We start from the raw sequence: 15,873 nt of genomic DNA, 5'->3' as shown, positions 1-15,873 counted from the left end.
GTGGGTAACGACATGGTTGATTTATTATATAATGATATATAAAGCGATTGACGGAATCCTTTGAGGTGGCCGAGACGAGGGACCTTGTAGGCTTGTCAGCGTTTAATTTTATTGAATACCGTAAACTTTAGAGTGTTCTGGATGCTTTTTTCCTCGTAGAAATAGATGATTTGAGTGTTCCTATTTACTCGTAAGTACAAAATACATCAAATGTGTCATAAACACGACTCTAGGTACTGAATCATGAACAATTTCATTGGATATTACTTAATTTAATTATTTGTTTAAACCTTCGTCAAAGCAATAGCTGGTACCAATCATGGTAAATAAATATTTTTTTACAGTTTAAAATTTAAATGTATATGATATAAATCGAACATTTATTTTAAACATTAGATATATCTATATCTACTTACACATTTTAAATTCATGTTGCAATCAGACAAGTATTTATTTTCCTTCAAACGTCAACATATTTTATTTAGGTACAATCAAATTTTAAGTACCTAATACTGCAAATTATAATGCAGTTTATAAAACCTAATTGAGCTAATCAGATAATATTTTAAAGCTTAAATCTACACCGGTTTATGGCATATGGCAGGTCGCAGGTGGGAATATTTTTTTCACAAAAGTTTAAATAGGTTTATATCATAGTCAATAATATAGTGTACCTAATGTTAGTAACTGTGAGACATTTATTGTAATGTTTAAGACGTGACGATCCAATAAAATTATAATTATTATTATAATCTTATGACTTTTGAGATTCTCTTTTATTTCAAATTCGCATGACTCTTATGAATAATAAATTGCAATTTTTTTAATTTTTTGTGTTCCTTATAAAATCGGTCATTCAGAATGTAATCATAATATAAAACATATAATGACTCTCTTATGACTCTTTCACAAATTCACAAATATATAAATAAAAATTCAGATAAAACTATACTAGTATAAGCTCAATGGTTTGGTCAATCCCAGTGCTTGTCATAGAGGGTGCAGTGGAACTGAGTAGGTAACTAAAACCAATTATTCAGATATTTTATTGTACTTATAAACTTACTATTATTTTTTTTTTTTGGATTACCGTTTGGATTGGTAGGTACTGCAGTAGGTAATTTAAAATTAAGGAATTACATTTTTTTGTTTTACAAAAACAATATTGTTAACAAAATGCATGTATAGATATTGTGTGGTAATTAACCACGGTAGTAAACAGATTTTTAACCCTATGAGTAATTGATAATCACAAACTAGTTATTTATAAATCATAATATTTTATAAACAAACATTTTTAAAACAGTGTTGATAAGTGATAACAAAATTAATCGACTGTAAAATAAATACCTGCAGTAATCTAGTATTACCTGCGAAAGTCTATCAACTACCACTATTGCACACTTATGGATTAAAGTAAATATCATAAGTTATTAAATGGCTCGTGATAATACTGTTGACTCGGTTGAGAAGATAATATCTAATAATGGTGGTGTAGGGGATGACCCATTTATTAATCACTTTAATAAATAATAACTTAGCTTTTACCAGTTTTGAAAAATAATACGTTAATTTTAAATTTATAAATCTATAGCTTTGGAAACTAATTAGATAAGTAATTAATAATAATTGTTTTTGTTCAATCATAGGTAATGTATACAATAATTTAAAAATAAAAGAAAACAAATAATAATATTCTTTGATTTAAATATTTAATATTTATCTGACATATGACAAGTGTAATTGCCTAAAACTAAAAAACATAAAAAAATAGAAATATTAAGATGCGTTTTTAGCAAAATATTTAGTTATTATTTAAAAAATGTATAAATCACTAGTGCAGCGCAGGTGGTAATTATAAATAAATAGTTTGACTTATTTTTAATGAAGTTTGTTAATATTTTCTTCTATAGCAACTTTAAAATTTTAGAGTTAAATACATAATTTGTGAACTATTAACTTTTAATTAAATATAGTTAATGTACACTTAATATAACTAACTCTAAATTTTATTATTATTACCACCTTTAAGGATGATATGTAGTATAGTGCATTATGTATCTCGTATCTGGGATATTCATTCAATTCAAAAACACCAAGTTTATAAGACTATAAGTAATATTATTGTTTCTAAATAAATAGTTAAACAATAATAATAGGTATATATCTACTTTATTGAATCGTAATAAATTTATTAAATACGCTATACATACATCATTAGATGTTTTATGATACATTTTGCATGAAATTAAATTGATTGAAAAATCATTTTTTTCCTTTTGAAGTACCTATCTAGTTGAAACAATAGTTAACAATTATATCACTCATTCGAGAAGAAAATGTGATGACAAAAATGTTTTGGATATTTATAGGTACATTTAATATACTTACATTTATACAATGTACCTGTATGATAGTTTACTCATATTATCCATACAATATTTGCACATAATTAAATATACAATGACCTGTACTTGTTACCTATATGTATATAGAATAATATTTTTTGTATAATAATATCTGTTTTAACACAACTCGTGTACAGTTATTTATTTTACGAAGTGATATAAATGACTTTTTTAAACGACTTAAAGTTATTTAATTTTAATAGCTTTTCGATTTCATAGAAAAATAAATAAAATAATAAAACATTTTTTTTCTTGAATACTATTATCTAAGTTTATAAAGTTCAGAATATACATTTTAAATTGAATTTTCAAGTCATAAAATTATTTTAGTTGGAATAATATGGTAAAAATGTATGACCATATTTATACTATAGGTATATTATTATATAGTATAGATAATAAATTCATAACGATGATATTATATTATGTGTGATGTAATAATCGTTATCGCTCTTTTCGAAAAAATAATGAAACATTTTCAATTTTTAAAACTAAGTTATAGTACAATCTATAACCAATTCAATCTAGTGATTTGAAAACGTGCCACAACAATGTTTTCTTATTATTATGCACTAAATTTAAAAGAAAAATGTATTCCTTTTAACCACGATAGGTTATAATTTACCATGATTCTATATAGGTACTGTGGCCGTAGTTAAGAAACCCTCGGTATGTGCACAAAAATAAAGGTTTTGTGTTTTAAAACATAACAAAACGAAATTCACTATACAGTTAGTTAAATTAAACAATTTAGGCATCTCACTGTATCTGTGCATTATAAATATAATATAACAATAATGATAGGTATTAATTTTAGAAATATTTGTATTATTTATTTTGCGTATTTAAAGAATGTTATCAAGTTTGAATACTGTAATTAGTAATTACATTTGTTCGGTTTTGTAAAATAATTATTTTTGTTGGATAGTTGGACTTATAGATTAAACGAATTAACTTTTTAAGTCTATACTCTAGGGAGAAATTTCAATGTAAAATCTGCGAATGTTCTCTCTATTTTTTCATTTATAGTCTCATGGTTATAGACTATATTATAATCATCCTACCCCCTCCCAAATGCAGCCGATTCAATAGTTATATATAATAATAGCTTTGTTAATGTATACCTATTTGGATAATATATCAATTTATTCAAATTGAATAATCTCTGATTAACTATAAATGGTATCACTTATGATCCATGAGGTTAATAATTTCAAAATTAGTTATATAATATAGTAGTTTATCCAACACCCAAATCCCCTCAAAAAAAAAAAAAAATGACTACACGAGAGTGTGTGAGCCCACCGTTACATTCTGGGGAAGTAAAACTTCTTTCATAAGTATTGGGGCTCGTGAAATTATTAGTAAATTATAAATTACAAAAACACAATGATAATTCATAATCATCTAGCAGAAACCACTAAAGCTATGGCCTATAAGTATGACAATTATTAGACAATAGTTTCGATTTGTGATATAGACACCCACTAAGAAAAGATTTTTCAAAATTCGACCCCTACAAGGGTCAAAATGGAGTAAAAATTTTAAAAATCACAAAGCCAGAACCACTGAAGCTATGAGTATGAAATATAGTCAGTAAATTCATTTTATAATATAAAACCCCCTATGAAAGGATTTTTTAAACTCAACCTCTACAGGAGTTAAAATAGGGTTATATAATATAAATAAATAAAATGTTAATTTGATTGGTTAGAACTATAATCTCTAGAACTATTTAACTGATTTTAAAATTTTTTTTTATCAAAATTTTGAGATTTTTTTATAGAAATAATAATAATATTAAATATTCTTTGCTATTGGTTATTTTTTCATGTCGTTTCATTTTTCATTACGATTTTTTTTCTCAAGAAAGAAGTTTTAGATACTTCAAAAAAATTACACTTATGTAGTTATGTGGTACAATGCCATTACTCTAGAAATTAACTGAAATGAGAGATGTATTGAATAACATTTAAATTAATTTTCAGTTATATATATTTTAATAAAACCTCAGACACTGTACTAACTCAGACATTGTAAATTGTAATAACTAATAGAGTAATTAAATGAAATATTTTCAGTGTTTTTATTAGTTTATCCAAGATGTTATTCAAAAGCAAATGTTTAAACACATGACGTCATGACATAATATTCATGTTTCTTTCTTTGAATTGTCTCATGAGATTCGCTAACCGCACAGCTGCGGTGTTTTCATAAGAATTCAAATTAGCCAACGGCTATTTTAATTATAAAACCTATATTTCTTGCAAAAAAGAATCATCTACAGTGGGGATTTGCAATCTATCCTGCAATACTGCGACTATTTTTTTTTAATTCACCAGCACAGCTTTTTAAACCCATTTGTTTTTGTTGGTTTTTTTTTGTTTTTTGTAAGTTAACCTCTTCCTGTAAAGTATAGTACCACCCCAAGTAGTCGAACGGCAAACAGTGGCGGTAGTGCATGTAAACTCTATTCGGCGATTATCATCATACCGCCATAGCAACAAAGGCAGTAGTGGCATTACGCCACCAACTGTGATACTCTTCGGTGTGCACGCCGACAGTAATTATATTGCGTGGCCGTTGCGACCACGGGGAAAATTTAACGGCTGTGTGAACACCCCGCAGCGGCACGCGATCTCACGCTAAACAACTCTTTCTCGTAGGTACCGCTGGTGGTTATTTTAATCGAAACCATAAATACACACAATATATTCACACAGAATTATATTATGTGTGGTGTACCTACCTACGCGTTTACAACATTATTTAGTGTTTATACACGAGGCTCAAAATATGATTTTAAAGTAGAATGCGCAATAATTCCAAGTGTCGTCGAACGAAATAAATAATATTATTATGTAGGTATACAAAGACTTGTTCTGCGTTTATAATAGCTACTAATAACTATAGTCGATTTTAAATACAAAATCCGTGTAATTATAATACCTAGTATGACAATAGAGAATACCTACTTACTACGCGATGACGGACAGTCTATATGTTAAATACAAATAATTGAAAAATAAAAGTACCTATGGGCTATATATATAGTATATGTTGATAAGTGTAATACGATACACTGCGATTCGATTTAGAATTAATTAATTAAAAAAGTAAATATTTATCTTGATTGATAATAATTATACATTGTTTGATTAGAATACAAGTCTGTAGGTAGGTACTAGGTATACAAAGAGAAAACTGGGATAATTCAATAATGGATAGAATAGCAAAAGCGTAAATATAGGGGAAGATAACGTATTTTACGATTAATTAGTGTAAATTACAAAAAAGATAATTATTAAGTAAGTCCGTGTAAGAAAAAAAGTGCCTAAAGGAATAACAGGGCAGGTATAAAATACTGAATCAAAAAAAAAATTAAAGATATATCATTTTGCTAATTATGTTTTTGTACACACGAAGAAGCGATATCGCGTATAATATAATTTTTTTTAAATATTTTATGGATACATTGCGTATTGATTTTCATTAATTAATTTATAATATTTTCTTATTTTTAACTGCACGTTTGCATTTCACATAATCAATTTAATTTAAGTATGAAGTACAACATTTTCATTTTAGAATAATATTATTTTTAATAATACAAAAAGTACACTTTTGTTTTTGTACTGTACTATATAGGTAGTATATATTATGTTTATTTGTTCTCTTATAGAAGTATAATGATTCATGTTCTCATAGGTAGTTAAAAGTTACAATGGCCACGTGGCTTTAGGGTAGGTACCTATTTACTAAAAATTGGATATAGTTCGTAATCATAGGCATGTTTTAATTTATACTTATGAATTCTCCGTAGTTAGTCGTTGTGAAAATTGTTCAATAACAGAAATCATATATAATGAAATTATTTAAACAGACAATATTCTGAATTATTTATTTAATTTCAGAACAATAAATAACATAATTCTAATAGAAACTTTGAGTTTCAATAAGGTATTCATTTAAGTGGTATATATATACATATATATATATAATATATATGTCGCATCCATTTAGTGAAAATGACTTTTTACTACACCATATGGACAATTTTTTAACCATGAAGTGGATGAAATTCATTTTATCCACATTGTGTAAAATTACTATTATGCATGAGTATTTTGGCATTGGGTAATTGCACGATTTACACTAGATAATTGTGTTTTAAATAAATATAAGAGTTGTTTGTTATAATTTGTAACTCATACATTGTATAAACTAGTTCGTCAGTTGATCTGGTAATTTCAAGATAAGATATAAAATGACTGTACAGATATATAGCAATATACAGATGTACAGATAGCGTATGATCCCGTTGACTATTGTCTGCCAGTTTGTCTTATACCTGCAGTTGTTGACTTAATAAATATAGGATATAAAATATAAAAATAATTGAACATGAGAATATAAGAATAAAACACAAATTTGGGAAACAGATCCGTCAAATATTATATGTTTAGTTGTTGAAAAAAATTAATAAACTGTATAAGCTAGGAACTAAACCTGGAATGATTAAAGGATGGTATGGAGGGGATTGTTTAAAAATATGTGAGACATTTTTAAAGAGTGACGAGATTATGTTAGACAAAGAGCTAACTGTTCGAGAAACTGTGACAGTCATAACAGGGGTAACAGATAGTAAAAATGACAAAGAAATTTCAATAGTTATGCGCAAATATAAATATGTTGGCACTGAACTAATTACAAAGAACAATTGTATTAATCAAAATATGTATATATGGACCTGATAAGAAGACAACATAATATTATATTATGGTGTTATGCATTCCTAATCGTTGGAAAACATAATGAAATGTTATGTTATCATTGAAAATTTTTACCATCGTCATAATAGTAATGTTAAAAATCAAATCGGAATGCATATGGGTGGTTGTATGTTTTGTCGCACATTTTAAATTATACGAGAATTATATATAATACGCATTTCATATATTTAATTCAATGTATGTTGGTATAATAAATTAATTGTGTAACTTAGGTATCTATATTATTCAATTTCATTTGGCATTTTAATTATAATAAACTCAATGTTAAACTTTAATAGTTATACCTAAATATTTTCGACGTTATTTTACTGTTTACAATAATTATTAACGAAAAATGAGGGTTGCAAATTATTAGAAAATTGCACTGTGTACAATTATTATAAGACATAGCTTTCTACTTAATTTTAACAAATAAATAAAATAAGACGTTTTTCATATTTTGATATTTTTGATGATGGTGTATATCATTGTTTAAATATTTAGATAATTTTTTATTTGATTCCACTTACAATATTTTTTTTTAATAATTTCTAACATGACTTTTTTTCACAAATTCTAATATTTTATGTATTATTTTATATTCTGAGCAATGATGTTTTTTATTTGTGTCTGATATTAATTTTAAGAGCAATAAAATGTTTGAACCTTCAACCATGATGGTGGTTTTTGATATTAAATTAGATCATATTAGTATTTTTTGGGGCTAAAAAAATGTGTTGTATTAAAGAAAATCCAAAATAAAGTCAGTCAAAAATCGTAATATTTACGCAGTACTATACTTCGTTTAGTAGAAATTTAAAACAAAATATAACAATAGATAGTTGATATTTCACCAAAAATTTACATCAAAATTGTCTGGACATCTTGTAGTTTTAAAAAGATTTTGGTTGTTTGGATATTTATAGACATGTGAAACATTTAAATATCTATATTTTGTTTTCGATTGATGTATGATAATTTTTTTGTTTGTATCTAAATCAAAGAGCTTGAATAAATTATACTACTTTCCTCATAAGAGTTTTTCTTACAAAAAAATATCGAATTTACGCCAATCACACTTATGTTTTAACCATTTTAAGTTCAAAATTTGCAAATTATTTCAAAGTTCAAGATTTAAAAGAAAATTAACTTAATTATAATGCCTAATTATGGTAAGCATTTATTTAAATGTATATATATATACTTTAAACTTATATATTGAGATAAACTATTTACATAAAAAAAATGTAGCATGGTGAGAATGTTTGATGAATTACATATTTGATGTGGAAAAAATATTATTTAATAAAGCCACTCATTAGTGACACTTCGATTTGATTACTTGTTATAGGTATTCAATGTTTATTCAGATACGGTACTATAGGAGGCCTAAATAAATTGAATTATTATTTATTATTTTTTTTTTTTGTCAACTAAATAGGTTTAAATCAAAAATTAACTAATATTTCTGTATTTTGAATAAATGGGAACGTCACCGTTTTATCTTAACAATTCTTTCCTTGAATACATTATCAACCAAATTTTGAATTTCATGTTGTTATATAGTACGTATTTAATTTATTTGATGTTTAAAATATGAACATCTAAAATATTATCTGGAAAATTCCAATCCATGCAATTTTAGGCTATTACAATATTATAGATCTAATATAGATAATAGTTAATGAGTTTTTTAGAAATATTTTATGATTGTACACATTCTTAATTAAAAAATGTGTGAACAATTATTATAATAATAAATCCGTTTTAGCTGCAGAAATTATGTAGGACATTCTACGAAGGAGCAAGCATGCCAGTTGCCATCTGGAGTCATCAGTCATGACGCTCCTTAAGTTTCGTGTCCATGCATAGCTATCCACCAAATAATTTAAATAGTAATTGAAAGTGTTAATAGGTAATAAAAATAAATTACCTTACTATAATACACATCATAATATTTTAAAACCAGATAATAGCTATCGCGATTTAATTCTTATTTGAGATTTGAATACGATTATCGGTCAAATACCATAAATTTGTTTAGATGGTTTGAACATACATTTAAAATAAAGTTATACTTTAAAAATAAAATAGGATGATTGTTAAATTTCTTTTCTATTATGAGTAATGAGTATGATATACTATTGGAACACAACGTTTATGTTGGTTTTTTTGTACTTAAGAAAACTATGGTATGTTAACTCCGTGTCTATATTGAAAAATAAAATTAGTACATTTTTATAAATTTTAATTTATTAGTTATAGAACGTTCAGAATTTAAACAAAAATATTAACGTATACATTATGTTTTTATACGATTTTTATTTTAATTTCAATAAAAAATACCGTTGAATATAAATATGCCCTAAACTGTTGATTACCTATTTTAATGTGATTTTAAAAGTTTTCAAATTGAATATAATAGCATAATCTTTTGCTTCTATCTCAACAAGCGATATTAACCAAAATAATTCCTTAACTTAATGCAATCAAAATATTAGTAGTGTTAACTTTATTATTTATAAATTTAAAATATTAAGAGTTTTAAGATCCTTATACTCGACTTCTTAAGATTGACTTAATATTTTTCGTTATGTATATATATATATATATATATATATATGATACTTTATACTCCAGGTATCTGTATCTCATTTTTTTGTACATTAAGTCTCGAAAACTATTTGAAACAAAATCTAAACAATTTATAACTTAATTTTAAAACCTTGGCGCAACATTTAATATTATAAATAAGTAATAATATAAGTTTTTTTGGAAAACCTAAAAATGTGTGGATCAATTTTATTAGTATTTTTAATATATTATATATTAATATATTATAGTTTGTTTAACAGTAAATAATCTTTGCTTATAATCGTTTTTGAATACGGCAATTAATCATTGGTTTCAAATTTAAATAGACAACACGCCTCTAACATGTGTTATTTAATGAAACTGTATATATCAAAAGTATTAACCGACTCTACTTTCTCACTTTATTCCTTACATATCTATTTAACAACATACCTAGTTATGTATCTATTACTATGGGCCTTTTTTAATTTTAGTATTATAAGGTTAGGTAAATAAAATATAAATATATATAAAATCCTTAATTTTTATTTTAATACTTAAGTAGTATTAAAGAAATTATAATAGCTTATTTTATACTTTTTAGGTACCATATTAAAAATGAAAATACTTACGTGAATATTGGTTCACTGGAAGTTGGTAGAATTGAGGAGGATGAAGATGCGGCTGGTTCATAGTTCGGATCATTTAGGTTATTTTCCTTTTGTTCTTTGAACCACATGACCATGAAAAATCCAGAAGAGTCTGTAGACTTTCCCGGATCTTGATTTCGTGTGTCACAGGGCAGATAAGCTTTCCCACCAACCGGAACTGCTACTTGATCGATTGGTACTGAAAAATATGAAAACGTTGTAGATATGAAACAAATGAATATGAATCAAACCTGTATTTATATAACAATAAAGTACGCTCTGACACGTGCTCATTGCTCGGTATACTACTCTGTAATTTAACAGGTAAGCTGTCAGGAATTTTTAACCACAGGGCAATATGGGGTAAACACGAATTCAGACTATTATTATACATCATCTCTTTCCACGGGTCAAGGTTTAAAAATTATTTTAAAATAAGTAAATGTTGAATGAAATACATGACACCCATCTGGGAAAAGTTTATATTTCTGTATACTATATGTTTCATCACGTCAAGTGTTCCGGTGCTTCTCATGCAGATAAATAATTATAATGTCTGGATTTTACTAAGGTATTGAGAACTCTAAAATACAGATATCCTTAAAAAAAAATGTAATATGTAATAACGATTATCTCACGCATAAGTGTTAGAATAAACTATATTTTACTTGCAACAAATAGGCAGCTGGAAAATACTCATAAATACTCAATAATTATAAACCTCCATAACATATTATAATATATACGATTTTTTTTTTTACATAAGTACCTACTTTTTTATATGGTATTTAAAATCAAAGATCTTAACAAATCATCGCTTATTCAATAAAAATATTATGTTATATAATTTATAAGTTATAGTGGTTTTTCTAAAACGATTTCTATACACAACATATTATTAATATTACGTTATTTTACTTCAATAATATAATATAATATTGAAGGAGTTAAATGAGTACAAGCTATAATCAATTTGTGTTACCTTCCTAATACTATTCTTATTTCCTATTGTTATTATAATTTTCATCGAGATAAATAAATGTAAAATAAACTTTTCATTTTTATTGGTGTTTGTATAATAACTTAACTATAGATACCTACAAATTATTTTTTCCCTCACTCGTAGAAATTATTTAAATAACTCTTTAATTTCGATATGAGTATAGTACAAAATAATTATTATCGGTGCTGATATGCTACCTATGAAGTTTAGAATTCATGGCATTTATTTGGTATACCTATATCTTAAAAATAGTTAATAATGAATAAATAATTACAACTTAATAGAAAATTCGTATTAAATACATTTAGTAGTACCTACCTACCTATTATATGTATAACTTGTTTGCTTATCTATACATTTCGGAATTTAGCATCGTTATTTTTAAGTTATACCTTTAAGATAATTTTAAGAGACTTAAAGAATAATGTATATTATGTCTGGTAAATTAATATCAATCATGATCCCAATTTTTTATAAACATAAAAATTAAATTAAAAAAACTTCATTTTTCTAATTTAAATTATATAAGCTAATAAAATAAATAGGCTATAATGCGCTTAATCGATATTATAGACAACCTGCGCTATTTAGTTTATATCAACAACAACAATCTCTAATGCTATGACGTGATACTTTTTATTTTTTTTTCTTATACAAAAATAGTTAACCACGAATAAAATACATATCATTAAGTGTAAAACATTACCAATACCATGTTTTAATCTACATCTTATTCAATATCGTCGTCATTCATAAAATAAATATTTGTGTATAAATATTGTAGATACATTTTCCGTATGTTTAATATTAAATGATCACAAAAATAATTTATCAGTACGTGTGTAACCTCCATCCGATACACACGTGTCCTCTCGGTCTTCGCTTATCGCATTTCTTAACTTCCGATAGCAATAACACATACGATGCAATATGCAACACACTACAATTAAGAAGTTATGTTGTTATACTACAGTCCCCTACAACCAAATAGGTAACAACAACTACCCTCGCCTAAATACTCCATCGTAGACAACTCTAATTCAATCATGCCACCCAAATACCCAATACACAACCTAGCGGCTATCACACACAAAACATTCGCAGAAACAACGGCGAACCCATTCTTTCCGAAAAAAAGATCAAGCAATCATCTTTAATACATTAAATTACATCCCACAAATCGAATACATCAAGCACTCAGCCAGCTTACGTCACATAATAACATAAAATTCACTTCACGCTTATCAAACCATAGATTATGTATATATTTCGCCAGTAAGAGTATCGTCGACCATATTATTTCAAAACAATCACACAATGTTATGCTATATTTGTAAACAAACTGGCCATACCTCAAACCATTGCAAAAAAGATTTTGATAATACGATTCTAACTAATAGCAATAACCCCTCTTCGCCGAAATCCGAAGAAATTGTTATAAATACTAATCCACAAAATGACCCAAATACCACGGATAAGGACAGTACAAACATAGAACATATTATCGAACATAATAATTAACAATTAACCAACAACCCTACTCACTCACAGGAATCAGTTGACCACATAAAAAAACCAATCTCATCATATGCCAGCACCAGCGACACCGACAATGCATCCATTACAGAGAGCCCTATTAAAGTATTAACACAACAACAATCCCAAAGGAAAATCAAAACCACCAAACTAATAATAGTATTCTCACAACAAAGCTATTAGAATTATAATCAAACAGAAAAAAAGCAAATGCAGAAACAACACATAATACACACTCTACACCAATTAACAACACTAAAATAAGCAAACCTAACCAAATCTCAACCCGTTGACAAAAAAATTAAACGCTTCAACTCCATAGAACAAATAGTAGCCAAACTAGACGAAACATTAGGCCCCAGCCAAAACTGCCTTTGAAGGAATTCCCTTCCGAAAAATAGACTTCACTCAACTCAGGTACATTATTGAAAATATTTTCAGTGTGGATGATCCTTCCAATCTGTTAAACCAATTTAACATAAATCCGATGAAAATAATAGAAATATTAGACACGAAACCAGAAAATAAAAACCTTAGAATTAAAAACATACTCACGAGGCTATGCAACTCACTCCTCGAGTCATTATGAAGATGTAATCTCTCTTCATTATAAAGAATTCAAATATCCAAAAAATCACCATTTATAACCAATAAAACTTCAATGGAAGCTCAATGGACTCCATAAAAATATCGAAGAAATTAAACTGATAATAAACTTACACCAACCTATAGCAATATGGCTTCAAGAGACTTACCTCAAATTTGACGAATCTCCACCTAATATAAATAACTACCAATATGGTGGTGTTTGCGCACTCATCAATAACTCATTTGCTTGGAAAGAAATCCCTATCCATTCAAACATAGAAGCTGTAGCAATATCAATCACACTCGAAAGAAAAATTACCCTCTTTCATATCTATATTCCAAATTAATTCAATTTTACACTTACGGAATTAGAAAATATTATCAAGCACTTACCACGACCCTTCATTATTATCGGGGATTTTAATAGCCACAGTCTTATATGGGCTTCATATAAAACTAAAATACTAAGTCAAAACAAGATGTTCAATTTTATCAGTAATTTTCTTAAAATAAAAACATTCCAAGTAAGAATTCATCAAACTCTATCCAAGTCTTTCTTACAGGTGAACGGAGTTCCTCAAGGATCTACAATTTCGGTGATGCTTTTCCTTGTTGCTATCAACAACATCACTCAGAACATTTCTCCATACGAGTGTTCATAACAAAGAAATGTCAAAAAATCTTATTACACGAAATTAAACCACATAAAACATAACACCAATAATTGGACATTTCCCTTCGAAATTCGAAGTAATAATAACCAGACTAAGAATTGGACAGACAAAAGTCTCCCACAGTTTCCTAATGTCCAAAGAAGAACCCCCAATATGCACAACCTGCGGTGCCCAAGTCACCATCAACCACATTCTCACGGAATGCCGAACCTACGACAGTACCTGAAGAAGCCACAACTTACCCAAATCACTATCAGAAGCTCTATGCAATCAACCTCAATTCATTACCAGTATCATTCAATTCTTCACAGCCATCAATCTTATATCCAAAATGTAATGTAACTTATATATACATAATATATGATATATACTATTTTTGTAATTTCTATAGTTTCTGTAATTTATAATTTTCGCACTGTAAGCCTGTAATGGCTCATGTTGCCGCGGGTATTATTAATAATAAAAAATTAATAAATAAATGTAAAAACAAATAATCAGCATTTTTTTCTTAATTATTAAGTTATATTGAATATATGTATATAATTAATTATCATATAAAATTAAAACTTCAAATTCCATTATTACTTACAGACTACAGATCAGGCAGTATTAGAAATATCGTATTTATTCACCGTCAGGAATATTCTAGAACATTAATTTTGGTACTTAAAATTAGTTCTAACTCGTCTAAGTTATATAATTCGGAAAAAAACATGATGTATTAATACAACATAAATTTATAGAAAATTAAATGTTTCTTAATATTTTAAAAACGTGTGGTCATATTATTTTTACAATATTACCGGCTTGCATTAAATAATTAATTATCCTCACACAACGTTATAACATTAAGTAGTCTTTGTGACTTAACTGGCTGCAGTGTGTCAGAAATCAGCATACATTTGTTGCCCGTTTGAAAATTCATAATATTTGCAATACACGGTAGTCTATTAAAATGTAAAATATTAAACATATGGTTGTTGGTCAATAACCGTATTAAATCATTTAACATACATCATAAATAACAAATATAATAGGTATTCTAAATAACTTCATCTGCTCTGTAATGATATATTAGCGATTTTGATTAACTAATTGGTCGGCTTTAAATTAACCAGAAATGTATACCATATCCGCGGTCGCGGATTTGCGGAAATGGCCAGTTTTATGTAATTGACAACTGAAAAAAAACGCATGTGCGTATTCATCCATGAAACTATTAATTAAAAAACATCGACATATTTATCGACACTAAAATAATTGAATCATATAATTAGAATTAGAATTAAAATGGATTCAAGGGGCTACAGTCAAACGTGTTGTAAGGAGCAACATATAAGGGGAATTAATATGATTGTATTTTGGTGACGTGTCAATGAGTGATAAGTAAATTAATATATAAGGGACTGGCTAGTATATATCATTGTGTCAATGTGGACCAATAATATAAACATTGTATCACCAGTACAAATGAATGGTTTATTTTTAATCGGTGTATATACGTACGCTTGGGCAAATGTCAATCAATATTATGGTCACTACTTTCAAGCCAATTGAAACGACACAAAAGATGATAACACCAAAAACTGTAGGACAGGTTGAGTGGATTTTGTTTTCAAACATGGATTTCGGATTCATTTGACTCCACTATATGTATGTTTTAACTGA

General features: G+C 27.0%; 1 protein-coding gene across 1 annotated transcript in view; it reads right to left on the bottom strand.

The window, feature by feature from the left end:
* Nucleotides 1-15,873, bottom strand: part of LOC107167940 (uncharacterized) — a 178,448-nt gene that overhangs the window by 80,877 nt on the left and 81,698 nt on the right. The window contains exon 3 of the mRNA XM_089216591.1: nucleotides 10,387-10,603. Coding sequence (XP_089072717.1) covers nucleotides 10,387-10,603 — 217 coding nt within the window. The remainder of the gene's footprint in view (nucleotides 1-10,386; nucleotides 10,604-15,873) is intronic.

Source organism: Diuraphis noxia, unplaced genomic scaffold (genome assembly GCF_037042655.1).
Source record: "Diuraphis noxia isolate RWA-SAM2 unplaced genomic scaffold, SU_Dnox_SAM2 contig0001, whole genome shotgun sequence".
Classification (NCBI taxonomy): domain Eukaryota; kingdom Metazoa; phylum Arthropoda; class Insecta; order Hemiptera; family Aphididae; genus Diuraphis; species Diuraphis noxia.
This window is presented reverse-complemented; position numbering and strand designations above follow the sequence as displayed.